The 14649-nt window shown below is 54.2% G+C and overlaps 3 protein-coding genes across 3 annotated transcripts; all 3 read left to right on the top strand.

Annotated features, from left to right (window-relative positions):
- Positions 1-794: 794 nt before the first annotated feature.
- On the top strand, positions 795-3658 carry HER10_EVM0002446 (uncharacterized protein). Its single transcript, XM_035472157.1, has 2 exons — positions 795-2556; positions 2609-3658. Exons 1-2 carry the CDS (start codon positions 2199-2201, stop codon positions 3361-3363), a joined length of 1113 nt encoding a protein of 370 aa, XP_035338087.1. The 5' UTR covers positions 795-2198; the 3' UTR covers positions 3364-3658.
- Positions 3659-8036: 4378 nt separating this feature from the next.
- Positions 8037-11949, top strand: HER10_EVM0009867 (myo-inositol-1-phosphate synthase). Its single transcript, XM_035479339.1, has 2 exons — positions 8037-9673; positions 9751-11949. The coding sequence occupies exons 1-2, from the start codon at positions 8928-8930 to the stop codon at positions 10661-10663; spliced, it is 1659 nt and encodes a 552-aa protein (XP_035338781.1). The 5' UTR covers positions 8037-8927; the 3' UTR covers positions 10664-11949.
- Positions 11950-12136: 187 nt separating this feature from the next.
- On the top strand, positions 12137-14446 carry HER10_EVM0003623 (uncharacterized protein). Its single transcript, XM_035473291.1, has 4 exons — positions 12137-12479; positions 12687-13489; positions 13544-13731; positions 13781-14446. Exons 1-4 carry the CDS (start codon positions 12440-12442, stop codon positions 14148-14150), a joined length of 1401 nt encoding a protein of 466 aa, XP_035338202.1. The 5' UTR covers positions 12137-12439; the 3' UTR covers positions 14151-14446.
- The last annotated feature ends 203 nt before the right edge of the window (positions 14447-14649 follow it).

Below are 14649 nucleotides of genomic sequence, written 5' to 3'. Positions count from 1 at the left end.
CTTCGTCTTATTTGTCCTGCTAGCCTCCACCGATGGACCCGTTCTACCCGATAGCTCCGTTCGTGTGTTGCACGAAGCTAGACAACCTCAACGTGCTCCCGGCGGTCGTCTTCCAGAGCATGTCCATTTCATGGTAGAATGCCTCGGTCACCGCTTGTTCCCGGTCCTTGTGAGATCTTTGGCTGGGCTACCCTGATCATCGTCGAGCACGCCGAACCGGACTTTGGGGTTCATAGTACGCGTATAGCATGACGAACGCGTTGAACCCAACGATCTAGTTCTCCATCTTGCCACTGCGAGCTTGGAAAGATTTGTGTATCTGAAAACCCGGGCCGGGTTTGAAGCAACAAGCACGATCTGGTTGACGAAACTCATCCGCATATTGCGGAAGAATTGCACTGATCGATGGGGAGCCTTAACACTGGTGAACTTCGATGAAAAAGACCGTCTAGACACCGAAAGCGAGAATGCGATGATGCGGCGAAGGAGTTCACAGATCAGCATGGCTTCCAAACCCGACGAGCGCGCAGCAATGACAATTCATGAGACAAGCGAGATGGAACCCACCATGACCAGGTCGAGGTCTGGGGATCACCAAAACTAAACAAACTCAGATTGCGACCCATCGAGGCTGCAGATTTCTCACCTGTGTCGCAAAAGGGAGCTAGGTGGCCTGCACAGCCCTCAGAACAAGCATATCCGCCGATCGACGTCATCCCCATTTGGTTATGCTTGCTTTGTTGCGCGGCGGATTTACCGGCAGATCCCACTCCTCAGTCCCTCACACCGTCGAGTTCGACTACACCACCTTGTCCACCTTGCCGGGGCCCTCAGTCGGCTAAACTGCGTAGAGAGCAGAGAGGGAAGGGCAAAGGGGAAAACAACCGTGCGCATCGTGGACGAAACATGGAATTCCTCCGACGTCCGAGTTCGCGCCTCTCTTTGCCTAGAGTTTCGCCAAGGGCTGTCAATCGGCTCGTCGAAGGCTTGTCACAACTCGAGTCGAGACGGCATCCCATTGCCGAGCTTTCGTCCCGCCTACTGGTCCTGCCAAGCCATGTCAACGGCCGGCTGGGAATGTCACAATGGCACGTCGTTCACGTCTCTTCGATGACGGTTCGAAGTTTGTCGTGAACTATCCTCTGATCAACATCCCACCACCTCGGGCGCAGGTCATCTAGCTTCCATGAGTAACATCCACCCAGCTCCCTATGGAGAAAGGGACCACAATCTAAGTCTATCCGTCTTCTTTTCGAAGACCGAAACGAAAGCGGAGTCTTATCTACCTTGTGTACGGATAGAATCTCTGCCTACGCACTCTCAGCCTCTACCTCATATGTCCTTCCGCCTCTGAGTGGAACCCGGCCACGGTGAGTCGAGCTGTGTCGAGAGATCCGGGGCCCTTACCCAACAAGGCATGGTGGCATGGCCTCGACGCTCTCCCGTACTCGGAGTATGGGTACCTGAGGGGCGCCCACTTGCCTCCCGGAGCTTCCTGAACACGAATGGAGACGCTTCTCTCGCGAATTCCGTGGTGTTTGGGCCCGTCTCAACCTCCATCAGAATCAGTCAGCGGCGTATCTGGCCCAAGCTCGCTGGTCAGGACCAGCGACCTCACACGCCTCACGTTTGAGGATCTACACCATCCTAGCGTCGTTCTCAAATCTTTTGCAGAATGACATGGGATGGCCCTTGTCCTTCCCAGGAACGCTCCCGCCGCTAAACCTTGTCCGACATCATCGTCGCCCTCATCGACGCCGAGCCCCAAACAACCGTGGAGACTCCTTAGCCTTACTCCTGAAGAGAGCCTCCTCGCTCCCCCACAACCATGATTTTCAGAGATCTACCAATCGGGTCCGAGATCACCAATAGCTTGTTCCTGCATGATCCATTCTCGCCGTCTTTGCCGGAGGGAAACTGGACTCGGTCTATGTAACTCCCTGGCGCGTGGCGTTTCTCCCTCGCCTGGCCATCGCTCAGGACCCGCAAACCCCTTCGAAACGATCGAAAACCAATCGCATCTTTGGGAAGCTCGTCTTTGCTGGTGCACACAGCCTGCGTCGTCCAGTCGTCAGATCAATGCTTCAACTGATCTTTCGTGAGAAGTCAGCGGCAAGATGCTTCACTCAGGAGAACGACGCAACGGCCGCAATCCCTGGCCTTGGGAGATGGGCCCGTAGTTTGCCAAGCCCCATCAAATGTCTCCCAAGACTGTCCAAGACCTGTCATCCAGAGTATCGACAAGTTTGTATAAGAATCACTCGCATGTCCGGTCAAACTTTCATCTTTTCCCTTCTCATCAGCATCTCATCTTCACTTCAGCCTTCTTTCATCTGCCTTTCTTTCCGACACGAGCCCGGAGCTCCTACACGGCCTTTTACACTTTAATAGTACACATTCTTAGTTTTACTCAACTTTCACCAATCTTTTCAACCGCCAAAATGAAGTACGGCTCAGCTCTCCTCCTCGCGGCTTTCGCTGCCACCAACGTCTTTGCCCACGGTGTCATCGACGGTGTTCAGGGTGCCAACGGCGTCAACCTTCCCGGTCTCTCTTGTAAGTCAACAAACCACATCAAGACAGAAGAACTTCAACTAACATTTTCCAGTGATCGATGACACTCCCCGTGACTGCGCCTCTCCCCGCTGCGGCTCCGAGGCCGATACCTCCATCATCCGTGACCGCGAGCTCGGCACCGCCAAGGCCTCCGCTCTTGGCCGCACCCAGGGTGGTGGTCCCGTCGATGCCGCCGCCATGATGGCAACCTTCATGAACGGTGCCGCCGGCAACACAACCGCCACCAAGGCTGCTCGTGAGATCCACGAGGCCAACCTCGCCCGCCGCTACGCCAACATCGCCGCCCGCCAGGCCGGCAAGGGCACCAAGACCCCCAAGGGCACCGTCGAGACTGGTGTCAAGGCTGCCACCGGTATGGCCGCCCAGCAGGGCATGCCCACCACCGCCGACGACGGCACCATCTCCATGACCTTCCACCAGGTCAACCAGGACGGTGCTGGCCCCCTCAAGGCCGACATTGACGGCACCTCCGGCGGTACCGACCCCGCTGCCTTCAAGACCGCCGAGGTCACCCAGAACGTCCCCGGTATCGGTATCGGCGGTCTCTCCGGTGCCTCCACCATGGACTTCCCCGTCAAGGTCCAGATGCCCGCTGGCATGACCTGCGACGCCAACGTCGGTGGCGCCAGCAATGTCTGCGTCGCTCGCCTTCGCAACGCCGCCCTCGCCGGTCCCTTCGGTGGCTCCGTCGCCTTCACCCAGTCCACCGCCGCCCGCAAGCGCGCCGTCGAGTTCAACCTCAAGAAGCGCTCCGAGCGCCGCTCCGCCCGCGACTTCAAGGCCTAAAGTGGTTTCGCACTTTATTCCGAGCATCGGACAAGTAATTTGCGCACGGCTACGCAGCAGGGAGGGAAGAAGGTCGCCATCTACATATTTCGGTGTCGACGCATTGGGTTTATCGAGTAGCCTTGCCAGGGGCATTGGTGCTGCGATCTAACAACCGTCGAACGGGGGGGTTAAACAGTCCAAACAGACTGAGTTCTGGCTTCATTGCCCGCTACTCACTCTCTCTCTTGTATCATTGCATTCCATCCTTTACATGATATCCTGTGGATACGTTGGGAATTTGTCTATAGTCCTGCTACATAGAAGTGTTGATGAAATAACGATGCTTTGTGGTTCTTGAAAATTGTTCTCCTCATCTACTGGTTTCTGTGATCTCGAATACCGACTACCACTATGACTGTGTTTGCCTCCGAACAGGGAAATCTTGGCTTTCCTCTTCTATCGGACCCAAACGAGCAAGCACCTCGGATTTCGAGAAATAAGCATTCCGTTCACAAGGTCACTGCCAGCTACGGGGTGGAGCTTGACGGGCGGAAGTGGGAGGATCTGCGGCACTCCCGCGGAAGCGCCTGTACGAGGCCAAGTTTTACCCACGTAGATCCTGCTAAGTGGTGGCCTGGCTTACGCAGCGCCACACTATCCAGCATGAATGTGCTTGCTACTCATCCCTCTCAGAGGCCTATAGAGACTATGGCTCAACTGGCCTCTATTAGATTCTATTTCGATTCGGGGATTTCTTCCACGAAGGAAGCTGCTTCCGGTTCCAGATAGTCGGTTCTTCTCAGCGTCGTGTTTGCCCGGTGGCCAATGTGAGGTTCGGATGTGTAAGATGCGTGTCAAAGAAACGCGCGAGTTGACCTCGGCGAACCCGGCGGGCCCTCCCACTTTCCACGTACCTTTTCGTCTGAACTCTTTGGTGCGGCGTGCCTGGGCGGTGCCTGGGCTGGCGTCATCGCTGTTGGGAAGTATGCTGTTCTTTTTCTTCTAGACGCACCCTTCTCACATCGAAAGGGATCTCTCTTCTCTCTTCCAATGGCTGGCCACATTTTCGTCTTCTCGTGAGTGGTCTGAGAGATTAGCTATTTGGAGATTTGTTGAGACCTGTGAAGATTTGACGATACTGCAACGCATTATTGATAGCGTAGATGATCGGAAGATATTTCTAGCGAAATCTGATACCTTTTGCGAATACTGACGTCCTGAGGAGAGATTGAATCTAGTATGGCAACATTCCGGGAGGTGTATGAGGTTCTAGAACCGCCCGCTGATTAAAATTCACACCCGTTCCGGGCGAGCACGGGCAAAAACTTCAGAAAGCTTCACTTAATCCTAGGACGTGAAGGTGCTGGTTGGGGGGGCGTGAAGTCAAGAAAGCTTCTCTCCTAGTGAAGATGGTGTGGTGTACGTCAGCGGGAATGCCGGGCATAGCAGGAGCGGCGGCCACCTTCTCGTTCTTCTTCCCTTTTGACTTTTTCTTGAATGCCGCGCGGAGTTGGGGTGACATGTGTCCCGTTCCTGTGGGTGTGTAGATTGAGAATTTCCGAAATCCAGAATGATCCAGAATGGTGATAATTACCTCGGAGTTCCAAGGTTCGGTTCCACCTCCTTGGGTTCCTTTTTCTCTTCTTCTCTAATCCAGTTCATCTGCGCGGATTCGAAATGTCTGCCGAATTTCCTACAAAAGAGCGGATGGGGTGCGATGTTTCATGGAAGTTTGAGAGACGCCCAAGATGGGATTTCTGCCAGCCCCGTTCTCTTTCTTTTCCGGATTCGGAAATACGGGTCCGCCGTTGAGAAACCCCCCACTCGGCTTCCGCACATTGTTTGTGGTCCGGGGCCCCGGGCCCGGGTGGGTGGGATAAGGGAGATGGGGAAGGGGGCAAAAACAGGATAAGCTTTGATGATTTGAATTGTTTTCTGCGGAGAATATGGCCAGGCTTGTCGGGTTGATTCTGCACCCCGGCGGAGATCTCGGAGAGTTTTAGTCTCTTGCCTTCCGTGACGAATGGATCTTGAGGGTGGGTTTTCGTTGCGTGGTGTAGAATTCAAGTAGGACAAGAGCTGCATGCGTGTGTCAAAGTGTTCCTCCGGAGACGAGGTTCTTCGGGCTATCTGCATTTTTCCGCCTTCATCCACTGGGGTTGAAGTAAGGTATGCTGAGCTTCTTGGCGAACGGCTTTGGTTTTAGAAGAATCATGGCGAAAGAGGTAGGTAAGCTGTGTTTCGGAATTCTTGTTTTTCACTACTCGCAACTTGCTGGAGGGTTGCTTGCCGTTACTCTCAAAGTGCTCAGATGGATAATCATCATGGTTTATTTGTCCAGCTTTGGGGATTCTGAATGTCCAGTGGTTTGTAGCAAAGTCGGCCTCACCGGGCTTGGTCTGTTTCTGTTTTACCGAGAGAAAGTTGCAGGCGTCTGCTGATGACGGGCTAAGAGCATGCCAAAGAGGGCAATCATCCTGTACGTTTCATGCGCTCAAAGTTGGTCATGGTAGATATAGCTATTCGCCTATCCTTTTGGGCTGAGAAACCACTTCATACTCATTGTCGCCCCCTCTCAGTCTAAGGCAAGGTTCCAAGCGACGGTTTCGACTTTCATTGATAATGCAGTATCGCAAAAATGATGAGGTAGTTTGCCTAGTATATCTATCTGAATGGGGAGGTCGGGCGAGATCATTGCTGTAAGGGAGACAGCCTCGCTGCGTTCTTACAAGAATTCCGCCCACATGCGGGTTGGCCTGTACAGGAAGTCCTCGACATGCCAGGTATGCTTTGAGATTCATGGCTGCCTGGCCACGGTCATAAAATACCAGACATGCCTCATCCAAGCACGGTCTCCTGCGTACATTCGACTCTGTAACCCCAGGTCGCGGAGTCGAACACGTCGAGGATCGAGGATTCCAGGCTCAAAGTCTCTAAGCTCACGCTATCCATATACCATATTCATTCAATCCGGTCAAAGGAAGGAGCGGCGCAAAATCGCATTTGCCGCTGATACTATCGCGGAACAAGATGATGATTATCTACGGGTACTGACAGCAAGTCGATAAGGACTACAGTAGGTGTTGAAGAGAAGCCTGCTCGGGCCGAGGTTCCGCAAGCCGAAAAATCGCGGTTTCGGCGGTTCCCTTTTGACGTTTCCATTCCGTAAAAGGGGATCCCGGCAGGGACGGAACGGCAAGATGACCTACGCCGACACTCCGTGAGCTCGCCAAGAAGGGTAATTCAACGACGCTTTTGCTAGCCTACTGCTAGAATGCCTGAACGCAAGTGCCCGAGTCTAGATCATTCGGAAGACGCGGATGTTTTCGGCTGCTTCTCGTTCCCAGCTATATCTGTCTATCTGACTGGAGTCTAGACAAAGATCCTTAGATACCTACAGCGCAAACCCCGAGAGAAACACGCATGGCATTGTGTAATCTCACTAGCAAACCCAATCAAGGACAATCACGCTGGCAAGGATCAAATCCCAACAGTAGCGGTCAAGAACACTCCCTCCCGCCTAAGTCCCTCGGCCGAGATGGGGTCGCTCGTTATTCGGGAGGATGAAAGTGCGAGGGAACGAAACTATTTGCTGGAATATCCTTACACGGGACAAACACGCTATACGCGCAAGTGAAGCCCGTTAGCGTAGGTGTATGGTGTCCTGTAGTAGGGCAGCTGGCGTGTATCCGTACAGCTCTTCTCGAAACCCTGGCGCTTCCTGCAGGCACGCTCATGCGGGATTCATGCGGTTGAAGATGAACAGTGGAACACGCGCGAACAGCAATCAGCCCAGCGGAAGACTAGCCGAGATGGAGGGTGGTAGCGAGGGGGGCCATCGGCGGGATGTCTGGTACTCTGTGGTGGGCAGACTGAAGGCAGGGGAGAAGCGGATGTCGAACGGGTGGGTTCATCGATACGCGGTTGGATTACGTCTCACTGCTGTAACTATTGGCTAGGTACCTCTTTGTTGAGAAAACATGGACTGGTGAAGCCAAAGTATTGTGAGCTTTCAGAACAAGAACCAGCTCAGATACCTTGGTTCTCCAACCTCCCACAACGGGGCCCCGCATTCAGCCGAAGAATCCGCTCCGAGGTCGCCGGGGGGAAATCACGCTTGTGGCACGGACTCGGAGCCAATTAGAAGGTCGATGCCCCTCCATCCCTCCTTCGGTAGCCGGTTCAGGCGTCCCCTCGCTTGCGCGTGCCCACTGTCCACATCAGAACGATTGGGGGCGGTGGAGGGGGAGGGGGAGGGGCAGCTGGGAGGAGACAACTGAGTGCCCCGCCATCCCACTAGGTCGGGTTCCTGGGCGACGACGCAGCTTTTTTGGACACCTTTATGGATAGCTTTTTGCGCGGAACGATACCGTTGAAAGATCCAGGTAGTAGAATAAATGTGGTTTGGACTTTCAAGCCTGGGTGAGACAGAATTGTCAGTCTTCTCGCCATGGTTCACTTGGACAGTCTTACCTCGCAACAAAGTTGCGTCCCGGGTGTACCAAAGCGGCATGGCATGTGAAAACCAACCACGAAAAAGACACCACGCGCCATGCGGTTCATCGGATGTGTACACAGGCACACAAGAGGACAGATAGAGAAAGAGATAGAGACAAGATAAGCCTAATGCATAACCTTCTGCAGAGCTTATCTGTATCACAGACACTTGGCCTCGTACAAGCCCTCTCACAAACATCACACCGGTTGGTTCGTCTGTCCATCTGTCTACGTTATCCCGCGCCAGGCGATATCCTGCGCTTTATCCCGCATCCCAAGACGGCTCATCCATGCAGACCTACCCAACGTAATCCCTCTTCAACCCGAAAAAAACGCGCCGTTCCCGTAACCGTTTGCCCAAAGACTGAGGTGCTCCTGTCACCCACAGATAGCTCCACCAGAGCTGTCCCTAGGTGGCCTGTCATTGTTCAACCCCGTCCGTCCGCCCGTCTCACCGCCCCTCCCAACAACGGACGACGTAGCGCCAGGCGGCCCCCGTTCCTCATCCTTCCGCCGGCGTCCCGGATAGCTCCTTGGCCTAATCTAAGCACCGCAGGTAGCTTTAGACGAACCATCTTGTATCTCCCGCAGCCTACCGAGCTATATACCTACCGCACCTTACCCGCGTCTCCCGAACGTCTTCTCTTCTCTTCTTCTTTCTCTCTTCATCCCATAACCACAAATCACAGAGAATAGTCTCACCAGGATCCCAAAGCCTTTCAACCAAAAACCACCACCTACACCAAAACCCTCACCAATCGTCTGATCGCGCTTACGAGTCGCGGTCACCCCCGTCGTCAAGACGTTTTCCAACCTCCTCAACTCGTAAGTATAGCCTCACTCACTCACTCAGTCACTCATCAAATCTCATTGTCCACGACAACACCTCTCGTAACCCATTTCATACAAAACGTTTGCTAACCACAATGTCTAGGGTCCATCACCCGTACGCAGGAGCCCGCTGCTCAGCCGCCCCCGGGGCTTCAGCGGACTCGGCCTTTGATCTCTAAAGGCCCTTCTCTTCAACGAGAACAAAAACCAAACTACCGCCTGAACACTGAACAAGAATCTACCTCTCAATCACCATGGCTCCCCATGCAGAGGCAGACTCGGGCTCCGCGCACGGAGATGGACCAACCAACGGCAACGGCGCCGTGACTACTAACCTTGCCCACCACCCCCAGCACGACCGCGAGCTCTTCACCGTCGACTCCCCCAACGTCGTCTACAACGACAACGAGATCCTCTCAAAGTACACCTACCGCACCACAAAGGTCACCCGGGACGCCGCCACCGGCAAGTACGTCGCCAAGCCCACCACCACGCTCTACGAGTTCAAGACGGACCGCAAGGTCCCCAAAGTAGGCATGATGCTCGTCGGCTGGGGCGGCAACAACGGCACCACCGTCACCGCCGGCATCCTCGCCAACCGCCGCGGCCTTGAGTGGGATACCCGCGAGGGGCCCCGCGCCGCAAACTACTACGGCTCCGTCATCATGGGGTCCACCGTCAAGCTGGGCACCGACGCCGAGACGGCAAAGGACGTCAATATCCCCTTCCACGACCTGCTTCCCATGGTCCACCCCAACGACCTGGCCATTGGCGGTTGGGACATCAGCAAGATGAGCTTGGCCGACGCCATGGACCGCGCCCAGGTGCTGGAGCCAACGTTGAAGATGCAGGTCAAGAAGGAGATGGCTGAGATGGTCCCGCTTCCAAGTATCTACTACCCTGACTTCATCGCTGCCAACCAGGAGGACAGGGCCGATAATTTGATTCCCGGAAGCAAGGCCTCCATGGCTCACGTTGAGCAGATTCGCAAGGACATTCGGTAAGAAATTTCTCTGCGGGCTATCAAGTGACATTGTTGGTTGCTGGTGGTGGTGTTGGTGCTGACTGTGAGGATAGCGACTTCAAAGAGGCAAACGGTCTCGACAAGGTCATTGTGCAGTGGACCGCAAACACGGAGCGATACGCCGACATCATCCCGGGCGTCAACGACACCGCCGAAAACCTGCTCAAGGCCATTGAAGAGGGTCACGAGGAGGTCTCACCCTCGACCGTCTTCTCTGTCGCCTGCACGCTTGAGGGTGTTCCCTTCATCAACGGCTCCCCGCAGAACACCTTCGTCCCCGGCGCCATCGAGCTGGCCGAGAAGCACGGGTCTTTCATCGGCGGCGACGACTTCAAGTCGGGTCAGACCAAGATGAAGTCGGCACTTGTCGACTTCCTCATCAACGCGGGTATCAAGCTGACTTCCATTGCGAGCTACAACCACCTGGGCAACAACGACGGCAAGAACCTCAGCTCGCACAAGCAGTTCCGGTCCAAGGAGATTAGCAAGTCCAATGTGGTGGACGACATGGTCGAGGCCAACACGGTGCTGTACAAGGAAGGCGAGCATCCCGACCACACCGTCGTCATCAAGTACATGCCGGCCGTGGGCGACAACAAGCGCGCTCTCGACGAGTACTACGCCGAGATCTTCATGGGCGGTCACCAGACCATCTCGCTCTTCAACGTGTGCGAAGACTCGCTGCTGGCATCGCCGCTCATCATCGACCTCGTGCTCGTAGCCGAAATGATGACGCGCATCCAGTGGAAGGCTTCTTCGTCGGATGGTGTCGCGATCAAGGACTTCAAGGGCTTCCACAGCGTGCTGAGCATCTTGAGCTACATGCTCAAGGCGCCTCTGACCCCGCCGGGGACCCCCGTCATCAACGCGTTGAGCAAGCAGCGTGCCGCGCTGACTAACATCTTCCGCGCTTGTGTCGGTCTGGAGCCCGAGTCTGAGATGACGCTCGAACACAAGCTGTTCTGATGCGTCGCCGGACTGCCAATGAATTTTCCATTCTTTGCCATGCCACCTGGCCCTCCTTTGAATTGTCGCTTTGCTTTTTTTCCAATTTGGGGGGTCGATAAGGACACGATTACCTCGTCCGATCACTGAAAGTTGCGTTGATGATTTGAGATAGTACCTATATCATTACAAAAAATACAGTCAGTCTTTACCGCAATGCCGTAAGCGTCCCACATGTCAGAGTTTTGGCATCTCGTATCGTGAAGCTATTTGGGAAGCAGCCACGCAAGCTCTCATAACTTGAACCTTAGAAGTGCCGCTCTCGAAAACGAAAAGCTTAAGCTTGCTGGAAGCATGGACGTGTGCTGTCGCTGTCAAGAGTCGAGACGAGTTTGCACCTGGAGGTGGTGTCAAGCTGGGTATTGATTGGTCGTGGAGGGAAAAGACGAGGCTGTTAACCATACAGCATTGAAGCAGATGGGACGACGGCCAATCAGTGCGCTGACAATGCTCTCAATGGCTTTGGCCCAGACACGCCGCTCGTTATCTTGGGAGCATCGGGCAGTATCAGTCAACATGTCAACTGCGAGGGCCTCTTGTTGGTGACAGGCGAGAAAAGACAGATCCAGGCCAGGGTCCTAGTGGCTGGAGAAGAAAATATCTGGAGATTCTGGAGATGCTGGAGAATGTTTCGAGCCAGGGGGCTGGAATGACATTCCGATAATTCGCTCCCTGCTGCCTATCGCTCCCTGCTGCCAATCGCCCTGTCTTCTGGTCGTTCTTTTCTCCGCAGTCAAGCGAGGGAGAATGACGAATGTCGATAGACGAGAGAAAAAAGGGGGGAAACTCGGTGGGAATTCTGCGAGGTGTTCGGTGTCGGTAAACAGAGGCGCAGTTGCATGCTGTCCAATGGTGAAGGTCTGAGGGACTAGGTGGGGCGCGGGGATATCCCCAAAGCTAAAATCCAGCCCCGAGTAAGACGTAACGGTGCAGGAGCAGGGGAACAAAGGGGACTCCGTACTTTCTGTAAAAGACATGATCTGATTGGGTCAGAGGCAGGAGGTGGCCTTGTTAGCTGCCCCTGGAGGCCTGTGGATGGACCAAATGGCGACCACTCGCGACGGCCCTAGTTGATGCTGGGTGCTCCGCTGTGCCTGATCTGCCAAATGGTTGCCGGGGTGTTGCTGGTGATGAAATTGCCCAGCTTTAATCAAGCATAAAGTAGCAATAGAACCGTAAGTAGGCGGGTGAGACGGCTGCTTTGGGTGGGAAGAAACCACACTGAGCAGCAGAGAAAGAGGGAGAGGAAGAAAAGGTACGAGGTGGGAGGCCGGCGGGCGGGAAGATGGAAGGGAACCGGGGAACGGACAGCGGGCAACCTTACTCATCCCTCCGGAAGGTACCTTACCTTGCTCTGTCTTTCTCTAAAGAAGGTGGAAAAGACCTACTTACTTTCGATGGAAGGGACACACCTAATTACCTATTGAGTGAAGAAAAAAAGATACATCTTCATTTGCCAAGACGGGCCATTTTGACGCAGGCGCGTGTATCGTCTGCCAAGTACCTTATTTTGCTTTCAGACAGACTGCCTTCGCCCAAAACAGCACTTAATCTGCGTTTCCTGATTTCTCCCTCTATTACCCCTTGGGCGACGACGCTATCATTTCTCGTAACCTTTCCTTTTCCTTTCTCTCTTCCCTCCTTCCAGTTGAAACATCACGTCGAACCTCGTTCACGACTGTTTTCGCATAATCGACAGGCGCCACGGCCGCCACGACCACAGACTGACTTGCGACGATGTTGTTTTCTACACTTGGGCGCGCTGCCCTTGCTGCAGGTTAGTTTCCTAGCTGCTTATTTGCGCGTTTCCCCATTGGCGACCCAGTCCAGCAACGAGGGTGGGCGTCATCCTTCAGCTTCAATCCAACAGAGATTCCTTCTTTCAGAGGCACAGACATACACATTGATTAGACATCCTGGACAATTCATCGCCATCCTCGTCAACCTAGCAGGAACCCGACACTGACATGGACTTTTCTCGTAGCCGCGTTTGCGACATGCACATTTGCACAAAGCTCAAAAGACGATGATCTCGGCCAATCGACCTTTGTCGCCCCGGAAAACAATGTCGCCTTTGGCTTCACCGTCCCCGAAAACAGCGGCGAGGACATCTTCTTCACGATGCGGGCCCCCATCGACCGCACATGGGCCGCTATTGGCATCGGCCAGGATCAAATGGCCGGTAGCTTGATCTTCATGATCTATCGCGACGAGACGGGCAACAATGTCACCTTCTCACCTCGCATAGCTTACGGAAACTACGAGCCGACGTACTACAATAATATGCAGTGGGACGTTCTTGCCGGGACGGGTGTGTTCAATAATTCCATGTACTTCAGTGCGCGATGCACTGCCCACTGCAGGAGCTGGGTGGGAGGATGGATCGATGTCTCGAACGAGAACCAAAAGGCCATTTATGCTGTTGGGCCCAAGGGAAGCTTCTTCTCGAATAAGCAGGACACGTCTGTCAAGTTCCACGAGGAGTTTGGCCGCTTCACACTCAACATGAAGCGCACAGTTGGCCCCGGCGACGCGCCCGTGCTCAAGGACAGCTCCGTCAATGAGGGCACAACGCAAGTCTCTGCCAACGATGGCCGGAGAGACTACAAGTCCATCTTCCATGCGGTTCTGATGGTGGGCTCCTTAGTCTTCCTCATTCCATTTGGCGCCATCCTTCTTCGTTTTGGAAACATGGTTAGGTGGCACGCCCTCAACCAAGGTGTTGCTCTGGTTATCGTCCTCATTGGATTCGTGCTCGGTGTCCTGACCAGCTTCTGGTACTCACGTGTAAGTCCCCGTAAACTTGGATTGAAGAGGCGTTGATGCTAATGTGGAGGATAGTCTCGTGGTTTCAAGTCAGCACATCAGATCATCGGCTTCATCGTGGTTGGCTTCCTCTTGGGTCAATTCGCCATTGGCTTTCTGCATCACCAGAAGTACAAGAAGACGCAGCGCGACACACCATACAAGGTTGTTCACCAATGGCTCGGTCGCATCACGATTGCTCTTGGCACTTTCAACGCATTCTTGTAGGTCCAACGTCCTTCAATAGTCCTTACAATATGCTAATATGTGCAGGGGCTTCTCCTTTGCCTTGAACCGCCGATTCAATTACTTCCTCGCTGCATTCATCATCCTCATGCTTCTGGTCTCGCTGTTCTTCACCTTCGGAGGCAAGTGGGTCCGCGGCCGGCTGCCCGCTAAGTTCGGCAACCAAGGAACGGGCGGGTACAATCCGGAGCCTTGGAGACAAGCACCTCCGCAAGGCGGTTACGCATACACCGGTGCCGCTCCTCCTGCCTACCAGCCGCCTTCTCATCAACACCAAAGCGTCGGTCTGACAAGCATGGTGGCAGATCCCACGCAACCGACAAAAGAGAGGAGCGGTAGCCGCGACTACCGGAACAACGACTTGGGTTCTGCGCACCAACCGCGCGAGATGGTGTAAACCACTGGCTCGGTGTCACTCCGACTTTGACATGGAACTTGTCTGCATTTTTTGGCGTTGTGTGGGACAGGGAAACGAAAGTGAATGGAAAATGAATGCTGGGTAGTCCTTGCGGATGGCCCTCTGCTTCGATGCTATGATTTAGCTGTATATTTAATGTATTTCCCACATCTAGTGTCATACCAAAAGATGCATGATTCGATGAACGACTGCCTGCTCATCCCAAAGATATCGGGATGGCTAACAAGAGTAGTTTTAGACTAATAATGCGGTTGCTAGTCGTAGTGCTGAGCGAGACCGGACGGCGCGATGGTCTTCGGCACCGAATCGGCAGATTGCGACATTCGTCGTTTGACCGGCGGTGGGTCAGTCACCTGAAGTTGCCAAAGTTCTTTCTCCATCGAGTCTTCCTTGTTTGCTTTGCTATTGAGTGGTGAGAGATTCAGATCCCGCTTGCTTTTGAATTGAACAAACAGAATGTTATCCGTCAGGCCTGGCC

This window comes from Colletotrichum scovillei, assembly GCF_011075155.1.
Source record: "Colletotrichum scovillei strain TJNH1 chromosome Unknown Contig00001, whole genome shotgun sequence".
Classification (NCBI taxonomy): Eukaryota; Fungi; Ascomycota; class Sordariomycetes; order Glomerellales; family Glomerellaceae; genus Colletotrichum; species Colletotrichum scovillei.
The sequence above is the reverse complement of the archived record's forward strand: the minus strand, read 5'-3'. Positions and strand labels throughout refer to the sequence as shown.